Source organism: Ptychodera flava, chromosome 21, assembly GCF_041260155.1.
Source record: "Ptychodera flava strain L36383 chromosome 21, AS_Pfla_20210202, whole genome shotgun sequence".
NCBI lineage: Eukaryota > Metazoa > Hemichordata > Enteropneusta > Ptychoderidae > Ptychodera > Ptychodera flava.
In genome coordinates, this window is record NC_091948.1 from 16,604,160 (window position 1) to 16,620,858 (window position 16,699).

Sequence of the window (16,699 nt, forward strand, 5' to 3'; positions counted from 1 at the left end):
GCTATGGACGGAATTAACTAAAGATGCAACAAGTGTCAGCCCTATTAGGTCCACACAGCAGCCGCCGTGTATCGAACCACGCGCGAACATGTCACAGACACCCAGGTTGTCAAATCGGACAAAGTTTACTGTTGTCCGCTAATGATGGAACTTAAAGGGACATAAGCTGTAACTCGTGGCAAGTTTTTCAGTATTCTGCTTCTGTTTATCAACAACCGTGTCTGACCCTAATCCGTTTGTCATGCGGAATTTTGAGTGCTATTTTGTCAAGACAGCTTGTATGTGTGTAGTGTTCATTGTTTATTGTTTATAAAATGAATTCTAGTCCAGACTTGATTTTCAACAATAATACTCATATAGGTTGTGTTGATATGCTAAATACTTGGCGTTAAGTTACAGTTTAGGTATTCAATGAAGAAAGTGTAGGGAAACCACAAAACAAAAGTTCTGAAAAAATAGCCAAAAGATACAGCTTATGGAGCTTTAAAATTTTACCAGCTCTCAATTAGCCACCTTACACTGACTGATTTACATCCTAGCCAATTCTGCCTTATCAATTCACGGTTGGTTTTCCTTGCCGGTTTCACAGGACAATTGCAGCCAAATTAATCATGATTTGGTTGTAAAACGGTGGCAGGTAACATGCGACCGCAGCAGCTTCTTAATCTGGCAAAATCTTGCAAAGACTGGAAAGTTACAAAACTTGTGAACTATGAACATGCATCAAATGCTGAATGTGCTTCACATTTGTTCGACATTCATCACCAATTTCTGCAATGTTTATCAACATAAAAGTAGCGCCGCCGCAGATGGGACGAACCTTCCCTTTGGTTGCATAATCACAGAACACGATTGGAACTAGTTTGGGATAATTGGATATCATATTATTTTTTGTTTAATCGGTAAATGTAAGGTCATCTACTTTTCTTTTTATGCAATACACTAGTTTTTACGGATAATTTGTAATATTGCAACTTTAAGCTATAGGGCACCTTACGATCTTGATAAATTTGAACTGTTATAAGATCCAATCCTCCCAATTAATTCCAATTGTGTTACAGACAAATTTCTCCCTGTCTGTGGCATAATCACGTCAGGTCGTGCTCAGAAATAAAAAAAAAACTGGGAAAGATGAACTATGTGCGGTAATGATTGGTAGGATGTGTGTATTCGATTGTTTGGCTATGATAAAAAGCAATCGCAGCATGCAATCGACAAGACATTGAAGATAGTTTTGTTAATTATTCTTCGATGCGAGTCTTGTTTCTCGGATACGACCCCATTTTCCTGGAATCCCAACAAGTGTCTGCTTGCTTGCCGCCGCTGCCCTCCTTTGCTACGGAATACTCCGTTGTCAAAACATAGACAGGTGATCTGTTTACCAGCTTTATCTATCAATAGTGTCATGGGTTAACCGCGAAATTTGTTGCGCGATATGAGTATAGCAATGCAATATTTTGTAAAGGAAATCGACTGACTGTATTTAATATGCGTGCATCCAGCTTAACATAGTCGACCACTCGCACATGCAATTTCAAAGCGGTCAACCAGCACACATAACAGTACGTAGCTCACCGACAACGGTTTTTCACGCCACTCTATATGGAACCCATCCCGGGGACCCAACACAAATGCTCGCTTCTCCAACTAGCCAAGTCTTTCACCGACTGCGAAATGCAGCACTAAGTGTATGTAGGAATGCGGTCACCGCCTTTGACCAAGACTCACCATATCGTCAACATACAGCATGTCGCCAAACATTGTGAAAACTGTAGATTTTTATCATAAATTTTGTGCAAACATTTGTTCAAAGTTTGAAAAGAAATGGCACGAATTGTATTATATTATCTCACTGCCCCCAAAGGTATGGCTATCCTATATGTAGAAAGATCAAAGTTGACTATGGCGGGAGTCAGTTGTACCGTACGATTGAGGATTGGTTTGAAAGTCGAATAAAAACCAAATAGTGAGAGCTTGATGCGCACTATTGACTCTAGTCCAGATCGTAACAACCCTACTGTCAAAGATAGTTTGAACGGGACACCTAGAAATATTTACACCCCCCTATAGGTTAATGATGGGTAATGATGGTCAGCTCGGTTACCCTGTGTTGCATCCTGTCATAAGTATTGCTACCTTTGGGGCTTCATGTTCGTAGAGCAGGTTTTCATATCATAGACTGAACAGAAGAATAGAGGCTAGTCAAGCCACGATGATGATAATTATGCGTGTACGCAATGATGGTTTATGGTGTTGCCAATAACTGATTCATAAACAGCGCCCTCAAGTGTAGGTATGAGTGATGATATGCATAAATTTTATTTCCTTCGTCACAACCTTTATAATTGTAGAAAAAGTGTTCAGTTTAATAAACATTAGTTGTTACATGAACATAAGCAATGGCATATTGATCGATCTTTGTTATTACCTTACAGAGCCATATATAAATACAAAGGAAGAAATCGTTGACTGTTGAACGTTGAATTTTCATCGTACTCTAAAGGCTTAATGGCGAAGAAGACACATTTATACCGAAGAAAAGATCAAGAAGCTGTAGATGTTGCTGCTGCTCTGTAACTTACCATAGAAACAGTATTAATTTTAAAACTGAAGATCTTAGAGCAACTATTATAGTCGTTTGGGAGCACAACGTGTGTGCCGTTACTGCTTACCTACACATTTCTAAAGAGCTAAAATTAAAGTCAGAAAATGCGAGTGACGCTACTTTGTTATGCCTGATTGTTTTTGTTTTTTGTTTTGGTTTGTCTGCTATATGCATGAGTAACCACACCATGGTATGCTGCATGCACAAACCAATGGTATCCTGCATGTACATACACGCAAAAAAAATAACGTGCGCAATGCACTGAAGAACACTGAAGCAAAGGTGTCAGGTTCGAAAACATGAAAATGAAAAGTGTTCCGAATTCTTCGTAACATGTGAAGCTAATCTAACTTGTATTGAAGATACTTTTATATTTATAGTTTATGTAAATGGCCAATGACCACCTAGTTTGCAGTGACCATGATCGCAATGATGCATGCATGCAAGCATGCAAGCATGCATGGCATGCATGTATGTTTGTATGTATGTATGTGTATGTATGTGTATGTATGTATGTATGTATGTATGTATGTGTGTGTATGTGTATGTATGTATGTATGTATGTATGTATGTATGTATGTATTCATTGCGAATATTCATCATTGCGAATATTCATCATTACGAATATTCATATTTTGGTGATAGGTGTAGCGAACGATACGATGCAATACTATTTCGGTTCCGACCAACCTCTCTAAATGGGATTTTAAAGGGAGGGCTCCGACAAAACTGCGCTAGAAGGTCGTATGGGACCCATACGACAAATGTTAAAAGTACATCCAAGTTACATTGGCGATTGATGAAGGCTAAAACATGTTTGCCATAATTTACATCGTACAATTTAAATGTTGCAGCTATATTGACGTGAGGCATCTGGATATTATGCATGAAATACGTGGTTTTGGAAACAAAGTCGTAGATCCAGAGTTCAGACGATCATCTCCCTTTGAAATTAGTGGCAATGAACGCATGCTATGCCCATTGAAAGTCAGTTAAATTTTTTTGGGTATAACTTTATATTAAAGGGACAGAATCAGTGTCTTTCAAATTGTTTCATTATTTTATTCTGTGTAATACCGACAGAAATGCCCAGATTTCAGTTTGTCAACGTAGCATACGCTGATTGATATAATACTTCAGAGTAAGTTACTGCAAATTCATACATTTTGGTCTGGACTGAAAATTCACCTGCTGCGTATATGCGGACTACTTTACCTGTAGCCGTTGCCCTTGTACTAGCGAAATGGTATGATGAATGGTTGGTGTTATTTAATTTTATGCGATTATGGGGCCTGTGTCTTACAATAAAAATCATACTGAATCCCTCCCCCTCAAATTGAATATTTCGAAAACACGATGATCCTCCCCAATCCAACTTATACAACTTACTTGTGCGTCATATCACATAAAATCTTTAGGTATACGATTCGGATTGTCAATTAAAATTGTATAAATAAGAGAAACTCCTACACTGGATATACGAGGAAGAAGAAGGTCCCTATCGTATGGCAAACTAATTCCTAGCAATACTACAAAGCTTATTTACCGATGGCAGCATTTGGATGGCCAAACACCCAAACCTAAAGCAAATCAATCGATTACTTGACAATATTAATGGCATGAAATCATAAGGGAGACGATGATTAGAGAGTTTATATATCAAAATTAAGGGTTGAAGATCCCCGATAGTTTGCTTCGCGAAATTAAAGTCTTTGTATGCAAATTGGATATGTAGGTTATTGAATCGAAATACTATGCAGTCTTCTGTTTAGTACTATTCAATATCCAAACAAAACACTTTAAAGAAATGAAGAGATGGAAGGAACTGGATTTATCAAACGACTATCGTTAAAAAACATACCTTTAAACTAGAAGACAACACTTGAAGAAACTTTAAAACCTGCAGCTTGTTATAATGGATGCGGGTATGCATTACGTTCGATTTGGTTCTACTCATATCTTAGTAATAGAGTGCAGCGTGTGGTACTTAATGGCACTTCTCCTCATGGAGTAAAGTAACTTCTGGTGTACCTCAAGGGTCTCAGTTAGGTCCGCTTCTATTTGTTCTCTATGTTAATGATATTAGTTCTTCAGTTTCAAGTTTAATGTCATTGTATGCAGACGACTCAAAATTGTATAGGCAAATTTCTAACAACTCGGACTGCAGTTCTCTCCAACAAGACCTTAACCACATTGAGAGATGGTGCACGACATGGAAACTAAAACTGAATTTTAAAAAATGTATGGTAATTTCCTTTACGAACAAGAAAACTCACATTATGTATGATTATAGTATTAATGGTGACAATTTATGCAGAGTAACATCAGTTAAAGACCTGGGTGTTCTTCTCACCCAAAATCTAAACTACTCTGCGCACATTAATACAATTACTGTAAAAGCTTTCAAGCTGCTAGGTTTTATAAAACGTAACTCACGTAATTTTAGCAATGTCAACACTCTCAAAACCCTGTATATAACACTTGTCCGGAGCCAGCTTGAGTATGCCAGTCAAGTATGGTCTCCACACCAGCTGTATCTCATTCACCGTCTCGAAAGAGTTCAGTGTAAATTTCTCAAATACTTGTGCGGTAAAACTGGCATAACCTACTCATCTGGCTACTACAACCAACTCTGTACCTTCTTCAAAATCCCATCTCTACAAGAGCGTAGGAGTTTTATGGATGCCACCTTCTTTTACAAATGTATGTTCTGTCTGTCTGCATGTGCCTTCTCGCACTCTGCGCTCAAAACAACATTTTAAACCTAATGTATCAAGAGTCATTGCTCATTCCTCAGCATTTTTACAGAGAACTATGAAAAATTTGAATGGTATTTTAAACAATGAGACTTTTGATATTTTTAATTGTAACTATGGGCAATTTCGCAGATTTTTATTTAATAATGTTTATTCTTTTTAGATCTGTATTTTTTACCAATGATTGTTTTTTTTTAACTGTGTTGTTACTGTCTTTGTTTCATTGTTGTGCTCTTTGTTAGTTTCTTTTTCTTTTGCTGGAACTGTAATTGGGCGAAAGCCCGTTGTTCCCAGCCAGTAAATAAATAAATAAATAAATAAATAAATAAATAAATAAATAAATAAATAAATAAATAATTTAAGGGGACGCTGCACCCAACACAGCGTATTTTGCTCAAAATAACTTTTGTGCAAATATTCATTCAATTTAAAATTAGTATATTCATTCAATTTAAATTAATTTGTTAACCAAACATTAAAATATTGGCTGGGTTGTGAGTTGCGTGATAAAGTAGTTAATTTATGTAAATGTATGCAAATCAACCAATTTCCTGGCTTCTCTTTTTTCCCAGTTTCAAGATTTCCAAAGAATTTAACTCCATTCTGGCTTGGTCAAATTTTATATTCTTTAAATGTTATATAACAAAAAGACTTTTGTTTGGCAACAAAGTTCTTACATTTTGAATAAGAGGCATTTTCATTTTGCTGATCAAGTTTTTAATCGTTTTTTTGAGTGTCAGTCTTTCAACCCGTACCATTTTAGAACGAACATAGATAATGTAAAATGAAATAGTCGTTTTTTTTCTGCATAAATTCTTGTTTAGAGAAATATTACATTTCAGAAAATAGTATCAAGTTTTTGACTTCGATTAATTTTTATCATTAATACCAAAATTGAGGTTTTTTACCAAAAATATGCACCCCTTCGTCTGTTGAGTAAACTATTGCTACCATAGTAAACTTTAGATTCTCTGATTTTTGGAAATATAGAGTGTGAGGGGGTTTCCTCGTCATCCATTAGATGAGAAATATTCCTTTGAAAATAACTCCCCTTAAACCAGAAACTCTTTGATAGGGACACACTTTCATAACGTAACTTTCCAAAATTCCCAGATGCATAAACGGAAAGGGCAACTGCATCATTGTCTGGAAATGCAGATTAGAAATATAATATCTCTACACAACCATATAAGGGAGTGTTCAGAGTTTACTCCCAGGGGGCCTGGAAGATTTTCGGTCTATCTTTGTTGGTTACCAAAGCAGTCCACATGACAGTAAACTATTCTAAAGAAAGTTTCCACCGACATTGAAAGTCATATTGGGAAATAAAACTCATTTCTCACGAATTTTTCACATCTGAAACTCAGGTTAAGCAACATTGCTTAGCTGAGAAAACTCAAACTAAGGGTCCTACTTTCTGTAGGGATTTTCTGCATAGGTAACCAAAGCACTCCTCATGACAGTGAGCTAATCTCCATAAAGGTTCCACCGATATATTGGAAAGTGTTCAGAAAGGGCACAAAACCAAAACAACAAAACAAAGAATAGTCTGCACTTTGGATGGACACGGAGTCACTCCGAGTCATTAACCTTAAAAGTTCTCCGGAGTAAGAGGGTTTACGGACGCCATGCTTTGCTGTATTCGATTACGATCTATTTGGGAAATTAAGGCTGTCCCGATTGTTTCGTCGCTAAATGTCTTCAGGAAAGAATGTAACACTCTTAGCATTTTGATTGAATTAAAGTTTACCTAAGTTTCAAGGCTTTTGATCCCAAAATTGACCTGATAGGCGTCTGTATTTTGAAACAGGCCAATTAAATGTTTGAATATAAGCTTAATCTTTAAAGCAAGTTTATTTATTTGAATTGGCAGAGAAAAATCGGGAAAATTCGGCCGAATTGGGAAGTTTGTCCGCGCCGGTGGAATTTTTGTTGGGGTGACCAACAACGCCCTTACACGGTCAAATACACAACTCAGGTTACTTGTAAGGGACAACATATTTCAGACGCTAGTTCTATACTTTGATTTACATGTTTAAATATTTGCCAAGAAGTCCTGGTCTATAAAAAAAGAGAACCATCGCAGTTACCTGGATGACAAATAAACTCCACAAGTGTATTTAAACTCCTTAAGCTGCAAAATTTGGTAATATTCACAGTGTTTGTTCTATGCATCTACGTAAGTCTTAGCGTCATGAAATGCATGTCAACACAAACCATACAGTGAACAGTCAACGTTGTTATTGTTAAACAGTGTTGCAGCCAGGACTTTAAAACCAGGGGACACTGTGTCCCGCTAGTGTCTATTTTTGGGGACATTTTGTATATTTTGGGGACAACATAAACATTAGCAATCACTTTTCCGATGGCATCCTGCATTTCTTGGGCAGTTTGTCGGGAGGTGTAACTAGCATTCTGTCCGATCCGCAACTTATCCACAGTTTGAACGCCTTGCAATTTCAGGAATTTCAAGAAGTGATTCATATTTTCGTGTGGTAATGTCCTCCTTTGCCGACCAATAAACCGACTGCATGGCCGATATAATACCTTGATCGTTTTCTGACAGAGCTCGATTGACGGCGGTGTCGAAACAAGACGACTTCTTCAATTGCTTGCAAGTGATCACTACCGCGCATATGGCGGTCTAATGTGTTGATGTACGGAAGTTTTCACATCCAGACTGTTCAGTAAACGTATTTTGCTTGCCAGTTTCACGACAAATCTTGCAATGTATCTGTTTCTTTTCACTCTTGTATTCCAACCAGTTAGAATACTTTTCATTTTTCCTCCAACCCTGTTGAAACTTTCGTTCCGTGGTTTTCTTTTTCTTCGAATCTGGTAGATCGCACTGTATGTGTCATGTGTTACAATCAGATCGCGTCGAGTGTTAGTCATCATCCTGGGCAACAGACGGTGTTTGATCGTCATTGCGATCGCGATATGGTTGACAAACTCCGAACTGGACTCGTGAAAAATGATGTAATTCGCTTTTGACGTCCTGCCATATTGAACTTGCCTACCGAAATGCCGTTCAACTGTCGATGCATGGCAATAGAATGGAATTTTCCGCGAACGAAAAGAAAATGCACCAGTCGTCCATAGTCGTCAATCAAATTTGTATCATTTTGCAACTTATTTGTTTCACAAAACAAATGTCAAGCGGCCGGACTACGATTGAATTTTGCGGAAGTAATTGTAGCAGTATGCGGTATCTGCCGCCAATCAGAGCTCTGTCGGACTACAAATCAAAGCAAATTGTAATATCAAGTGTACGGTTTTAATTAGCTCTGAAAGTACGTAAATAAAAGCCTCAAAAGAAACATGCAAAACAAAGGTCGCCGTCAGTGTCAGATATTACTTGCAGACGACACCGTCACAAAGTGGCTCAAAAGTGCGCCCGAGGTGACCCGCAGGACGCAAGAATGCGGGACAACGGGTCTCGTTTTGGGGACATTGTCGCAAGGGCGCGTCCTGGCAGCAACACTGGTTATTGTTAAAAAGAGATCTCGAATCAAGTCCAGACTAGAATTCATTTGTCAACAATAACAATGGTCATTTACGTATGTATGTACTAGTATGTTGCTAAATACATCACTGGGTGTTCTATGTAGGGATAGAATAAGAAACCATTGTTAATATACTAAAAATAAAACAGTGAGAAAATGCCAAAAATTACAGCAAATGTTTCTTTCAGGTGAGGAACCATCCAATACCAAGAATATAGTCATTTTTTACAGATCACATTTGTTGTGGCTCAAAGGATGAGGATGAAAAAATTGCCAATATTCTTTGTTTTGGGTAGTTCCCACCTTAAAAGTCTTTACCTGCAATAGTCAAAAGTTTGCCAACTTTATTTTTTTCAATTCATTTAAACCTATGGGAGAGTACTTCTTAAAAAAGTGTGAGACAACTTGTCTAGTTAGTGAACACACCCTGCTTTGTATATTATCAGTATATCATTTCTTCATCTGAGTACTTGCCATTAGTATGTAATGTTTAAAACTACTTGGCAACATTCACAACCAAAGGGTTTGATATTGACCACTGATATAACAACATCTGAGACAAAATAATCGTCAAAATAATCAAGAAAAGGGCTATAAAATGGATCATTTATAGTGGACATAACAAAAGAAGTATTCCTGTTTAATAATTAACTTTCCTTCAGAAATTCACACCTGATTTGTTCACTACTGGCCTTCCCAAAATTGTGCCACTTGCAGTCCCTGCAAAACATGCTGTTTATCACTGAAATGTTTTGTTAAATCACTGATTAAATTACCACAGTGTTCTTCCTGCAAACTGTGATATACTTGTCAGCCTGTATATGTCTTAGTATGTAAGCATGTATGTATATATTAGGGGCGTGGAAAAAAAACCCCAGGATATATGAGGGGCCATAGATTTTCTCCATAATTTACTAGGGGTCCATAAAAAATCACCAGGAAAGTAGAAAATCCTCCGGCCTCCCCCTGGAAGTATATTCTGAACAGTCCCTAAGCTACTCCTCTTATAGGCCCATGTTACCCTCTATATTAACACTTCGTTTATTCTGCTTTAATTACATTTTAGCCGAATTTTTAAGCGATAGTAGTGACCAAATATTGAAAATCTTCTCCATATGTTTGATTGATAGATTAATAATGGAAAAGATTTTCCTTGTGATATCGATTTCATAAGTTCGACAAATTCAGTCATCTGGAAACGCGTAACCAGGTATGGTCAGTTACTCAAATCCGAAAGCGAATCCGAAACCGAGATTAACTTCAGCAACTTAACAGAATTTCACGGTAGTGTTTCAACATAACGGTTAACAAATGAATATTTATAAGGGGAGCCATCTTAAATTTGTTAATCGTTATATCGAAACACTACCAATACGCATAGAAAGAAAATGGCGGCTGCCATGTGGAACGTCGTGCACAAAGTATGTACCACTACCAGTTTATCAAAGTTCGCTGTTCCGAATGGATACCGCATTGCAACAGTGCGTGCAAGATCCACAACGGTTGAATTTCAGGGAGACGACGAAAAATACTTTCCACCCATACCACCGTATCTGACTGAAGCAGAAAGAGAAAGAGAGAAACTCCTTTCGAAGGTTAATTCTGTTGAGACTGCGAGAGAAATGATTGGCATTTTGACCAAACAACAAGCGTGGACTTTTTTACCAGCGTTATTCAATACTCACCCTTTTTGTCAACAATATTATCAACACTTAACTAAAACAGCAATCGTAGAAGGTCTACCCGACGCCGTTGTCAATGCAGATACACAGCTAGTGACGGAAGAGCTGCTGCAAGCCCTGACCGACAGTGTCGAACAGGAACTGTTGTATGTGGACAGATCTCAGATAAAGAGAGAAAGGCACAATGTCAACCCAAGCTTACGGGCGAGATGGATGCAGGAAAGTTTAATAAGGGCCATAGTTACATCCCAGTGCGGTTATTATCCTCATTTGATGGGCTGTGAATTAGATCTCCAAGCCCTTGTCAGGTCATTCTGGCTTCGAAATGAATACAGATTTCAAATCAACTACTCTCCATTTTGTCTGCTTCGTACCTCAGAGCCATTACCAGAGGTATGTCATGATAAAGTATATAAATATATATATATATATATATATATATATATATATATATATATACACACATACTAGCTCTACATTGCAGGACAGTGTGTTACCGGCTATAGCCCTGCGATGCAGAGCTACCTATCTAGCATTTTCACCCTATTTAGTATTTGTATACGCATACCAGTTCCCACCCACGGTATCAACCATGTGGATAGCCACTATCCTAGAATTTATTCACTGCTCAAGATTGGCTAGTACATGAAACAGCCTTTAGCTTGACTTCTCTACAAATTCCATGTTCCACAGTATTATTGCCCTGCAGAAATGCATTGCCTTTACATTGCCTGAATGGACAATCAAGCCACTCAGCTAAGAGTGTTGCAAAATGATGTGTATGTGTATGAGATAAATATATACATATTCAAAACATTTATGTTTATATACTTACATGTGTAAATGTAGGAGCCATGAAGTTTGATTATGCTTGTAGCAATGATGTATTCACAGTCTATGTAATTTGACATGGCTCAATACTTTACCCCTCTTTGATAAATCGTAATCTGCCTTGCAGTAATGCTCATTTGTCAGAATATTGCTAATTTCTAATAGCTCATTGAATAGGTTCTAGTGATATGGCATCTGTGTGGGTAGTACACATTGATAGTGTCTGCCTGAGTGCCCATTAAGGGCATGTAAGTTTACCCAGCAGTAAAGCAAACAAGAAATGCCATCAAATGTCATTCTTGCAGGTTGTCAGCATGGAAAGTGATTTGTCTCTAGGTGGTGAGATTCCTGAATACAAGTATGGTCCTCGGACAATGAGTACTTTCAGAAAACATTTAAACAATCAATGTTACCCAGGTATGCAATTTATTAGTTATTGTGATAACACACACCTCCACACAAAACCACACAAGCGGCAGACTAATAGTCGCGCCAGCGGCTTGCTGACTACGCATGCGCAGATTCATACTATACTATGCGAGTAAGCAGAAGTGTACCCTACTTTCATGGGCGCCGCCATGTTTTTTTGAGTACTTTTAAATAAACAAATATGAAACGTGCAAATTATTATTTTATAATATGCCATTTATAAAATATATCTCTTTTATTAGCCAGTAAGTGTTGTTATCCACCTTGTCGCTGGTACAAAAGATTGTTAATATCACGCATAAAAAATAGAAAAAGGGAGAAAACTCATGCATATGAAGGGGGGGGGGGGGGCATACGCAAAGAATGCTGGGATTGAATTTTAGAAAAGCGCCCCCTGTGTCAATAACTAGATTCAAAAATTGCCAGTTTTTAGACGGAACGCTATATTTTTCAGCTTGAAAGTGGAAGGTGGGCAGTGAGGTTACCATTGCAATGATAATGATGGCATAATACGTCCCTTGTTTAACACAATAGGCTGTTATCATGGTAAAAATTGCCAATTTTTGTCCAACATTTTTACACATACAGAAAATCTATACCTGCACTGCTGCAGGGATTGACGTTGTGTACGTACGTAAACTCCTTTCGTCCGAGGGAAACTGGGGGTAGTTGTCATACAAACGTATATAGCAAGTAACAATTAATTCTATTTTATCGTGAATCAATACAAATAACATTGCCAATCTTAACCCCTGGCGCGACACCAAGGGCTGAGCCCTATATAATATTACAATATTGTTAAAAACATTGAGTGTTCCTAAAGTACATGTAACACCAAGGTTGGAATAAGGGATTTTGCAATTTGTAGGATATTTTTTAGTATATCACCGCAGTGTACAGTAAAAGCTTTTCTCGAAAAGATGTTTTTATTAGTCCCCAGGACACCGTCCGGGGGGACTTATAGGTTTGGTCATGTCCGTGCGTGCGTCCGTGCGTGCGTGCGTGCGTGCGTGCGTGTGGTGCGTGCGTGCGTGCGTCCATCCGTTCACGCAGATATCTCAGAGATGCCTGGAGCGATTTCATTCAAACTTGGTACAAGGATTACTTCATATGTCATACAGATGCACGTCAATTTGTTTTTTGATACGATCCAATATGGCCGCCAGGTGGCCATTTTATTACGATTTTTTCATGTACAGAGCCATAACTCAGACATGTTTCAACCGATTGTATTCAAAGCTGGTACAAGGACATTGACCAATGTCATAGATATGCACATTAATTTGTTTTGTGATACGATCCAATATGGCCGCCAGGCGGCCATTTTGTTACGATTTTTTCATGTACAGAGCCATAATTCAGGCATATCTCAACCGACTTTATTCAAACTTTGTACAAGGACATTGACCTATGTCATACATATACACGTCGATTTGTTTTGTGATACGATTCAAAATGGCCGCCAGACGGCTATTTTACTACGATTTTTTCATGTACAGAGCCATTACTCAGGCATGTTTCAACTGATTTTATTCAAAGTTGGTACAAGGACATTGACCAATGTCATAGATATGCACGTCAATTTTTCATGTGATACGATCTAATATGGCTGCCGTGCGGCCATTTTGTTACGATTTTTTCATGTACAGAGCCATAACTCAGGCATATCACAACGGATTTTATTCAAACTTGGTACAAGGACATTGACCTATGTCATACATATGCACATTGATTTGTTTTGTGATACGATCCAATATGGCCACCATGTGGCCATTTTATTACGATTTTTTCATGTTCTGAACTACAACTCAGACATGTATCAAGCGAATTTATTCAAAAGTATTTTTATCACAGACCTAATGAAGAGGACTCTATCCTCTCTGAGGACCTGTAAGCAAAGTACCCATTAACAAGTGGGGACTGTGTCATCAACGATGACTTATTCCCTTCAACGTTTGCATTTTTTTGGGTTCCTAGAGATGTTTTTAGGCAACCTAGAAGCCATAAATTTGTGTGCATAGCAAGAACCTGCTTCCTTGTAGACACTGGCTCTGTGTTTAGAAATTGACTGACATTAAACAACTTATGCCATATACTATATGTGACACACACAGATGTAGCTGTATAAAACATAAAATTTTAGCCTAATGTCATCAACGCAATTTTTTTATAGGTTGCAAACTTACAGATGACAAGATGAAATGTGGACACACACAGATTCTAGTTCCGGCAATGTTCGACAGAAAGAGGAGTGTGGGGGAGAAGTTACTTACAGAGAGAATAAACAATTGTGGTCTTATTTCTGGATTTGGTTGGGCAAACGCCATTGCAATGGCTAATAGTGAGTATTCTAATAATCAGAGAGTTTCAATTGATCTTTTCATCATCAGACTTTGGTGCATTCTGCCAGTTTCATTAACCTGTTCACCCCCAATTCCCTGTAAACAGGTCCAAAATCACCATTGATAACAATGGGTTTGGGCCAAACCATGGCAGTGAAAAGGTTAAGGCTGATGTACAGGGACGGATTATTCCTGCCTTTTCCTCAACCTGTTTTAAGCCCTTTCTTTAAAGGGCCAGTAACTGTAACTACTGAAAATTTTTGACTACTTTTGTGTTGTACTTGTTTTTCAAATTCTTGCTCTACTTCCCAAAGCATGTTGAAACACCCACTATTTGGCTTGTGAATACCGGGTCTATATGTGTAAAATGCACTGTATAGTTTACATTTGAATTCTAATGTGGACCCGAATTCACTCGTGAACAATAACAATGCAGTCTGTACCTGTACACGCTGAGTTGAGAGGCTCAACACAGTGTATCTCAACATGCATTCAGAGTAGAACAAAACTGTTGTTGACATTATAAACAAAAAGTAATGAAAGAATATCAAAATTTGCAGCTTCTGGCCCTTGTAAGCAGATTTTTGGAAGGAACTGTCAAAGATTATGACATATTTAAGTTGAAAGCACAATTTGTTTTCATTTGTTTGTGAGGGAGACAGTGTTACAGTACCATTAGTGAACTTCACAGTTAAACCTTGTTTTGGAGACTGCATTTTTAGCTCATATTTGGTATTTACATAAATACCAAAAAGAGCTTATATGATGAGTTTGTGGCATCTGTATGTTTGAAGGTATGTATGTGCCGATGTATGTCCGTCACACACAAAGGCTCCCATACCGCCAAAGCTACCGTCTCAGTATTTGGTGTACAGGTAGATGCAGGGGTTGAAATGTGATTTTGTCCAAATGAACACGTCAGTGTCAAAAATGTGCAAATGAGGTAAGAAAAAGGGGAAATCCTGCAAATGTTCAGGAGTGGTGGCATGCTAGTGACTAAAATAGGCTTGAGTCATTTCCTGTCATTGTTTATGAACCGTTACATATCAACAGACCTGCTCAAACCATAGACAGTAGAGGGGGGGGGGAAGACCGTCTATGCTGAAACTAAGAGGGGCTTGTTTCTGCTATGCATGTTGCTAAACTTGACTGCCAGTACCTAAAGTTTCAGACCTTATTTACTTTTGTCATTCTTGTTTTTCTGGTTGTACTGTGTTGAAATCATTGTCATAACATCAACATAGAATTTTCCTGCACTGAACAGATAGAAACAACATTTATTGTTGATCTTTGGTACCCATACTGGTATGTACCAATTCTGATCAAATTTGAGCAACACCGTATAATTGCGGTATTTTTTCTTATATATAAATGAACATTAAACAGAAAATTGGTAGCGATGGATTTTAATTCACAGTTTTCCACTAGCTTGTATCTTACTCACCAACAAATGACAATGAACCCTCTGCTGAGAATAATAATATTACCTAAATTTCTCTCAAATTTTGAAGAAGAAATAATAAGATTTTACTCTGTGGAAGACATCAGCACTTTGCACTTTTAAAGTTTCATCCAGAGGTAGGGGATTTTGATCAAAATGAAAAAAATTGTTGGTTGAACTTCTACAACAACCTGCAACAGTCCTTAATGCTATGTATGATTAACATTGGCCGTCAGATATGATAATCTTGATCTAGAGAATGGCAGCATCAAATGTGGTTATCTTTGCTGGTGATGTAGATGACAACAAGAGGTACATACATGTAGACATATTGTCAGGGAGTGTAAACTATCAGACAATTGTGTACAGTATACATATTCAAGTTAAACAAAATACTTATAAACTCATTTTGTAATACTAGTGTACAGTGACACATTATAATGTATAAACTCATTTTGTAATACTAGTGTACAGTGACACATTATAATGTTTTTAAATTTTTTTCAGAGCATTTTTGGTTCGAAGATGTCAAGAAGCCAGTTGTGGTACAAACAATTTTCACCAATGATGGCCAACATTATACTTTCTTTGTGTATCAACTGAACACCCTTGGACTTGACCCACTCAGCGATGAGACCAACCCCAAAAGAAACATCCTGTGGACAAGCGGTGAAATGAAACTATATGAAGATATCCAGGACGACAAAATAGTTGGCTTGAATCATGATGTTTTGAAACACTATGTAGCGTTTATTGTGAAAGAAACAATATCAAGGACAGAATTAACACATCAACCTGACCATGACATTGTTAAAAATTGATGGAGACGTTAAAGATGGATGAAAACGTTGTTGAAGACTCATTCCCTGTAATGTCAGTGTCTTTGCAAAGCTGTCGTATATTTGTTCTTAGTCAGCATGTATGAAATATAAAGAATCATATGAGTTGTCTTTCAGTGTCATGTAAGTTCATATTCAAGTCAAGATAAGCATGCTAGGTAAACATACACGTAACTCTAAAAGTTGTGTAGTTTTGCATACAAAATTGATAAAATAAATGTATTTTCCACCATATTGAAAACTGCCTTTATGCCTGGTATCTCTAGAT

At 37.6% G+C, this 16,699-nt stretch overlaps 1 protein-coding gene across 1 annotated transcript; it reads left to right on the top strand.

The window, feature by feature from the left end:
- The first annotated feature begins 10,225 nt into the window (after window positions 1–10,225).
- On the top strand, window positions 10,226–16,672 carry LOC139121566 (large ribosomal subunit protein mL65-like). The gene is made up of 4 exons (XM_070686577.1): window positions 10,226–10,942; window positions 11,686–11,797; window positions 13,983–14,150; window positions 16,100–16,672. Exons 1-4 carry the CDS (start codon window positions 10,256–10,258, stop codon window positions 16,411–16,413), a joined length of 1,281 nt encoding a protein of 426 aa, XP_070542678.1. The 5' UTR covers window positions 10,226–10,255; the 3' UTR covers window positions 16,414–16,672.
- The last annotated feature ends 27 nt before the right edge of the window (window positions 16,673–16,699 follow it).

Excerpts from the sequence above, each read along its gene's own strand:
- LOC139121566 (XM_070686577.1), top strand. The coding sequence starts at position 10,256 with ATGGCGGCTGCCATGTGGAACGTCGTGCACAAAGTATGTACCACTACC. Across the intron at positions 11,798-13,982 it reads AAACAATCAATGTTACCCAG|GTTGCAAACTTACAGATGAC; the intron begins GTATGCAATTTA and ends ATTTTTTTATAG. Across the intron at positions 14,151-16,099 it reads CGCCATTGCAATGGCTAATA|AGCATTTTTGGTTCGAAGAT; the intron begins GTGAGTATTCTA and ends AATTTTTTTCAG.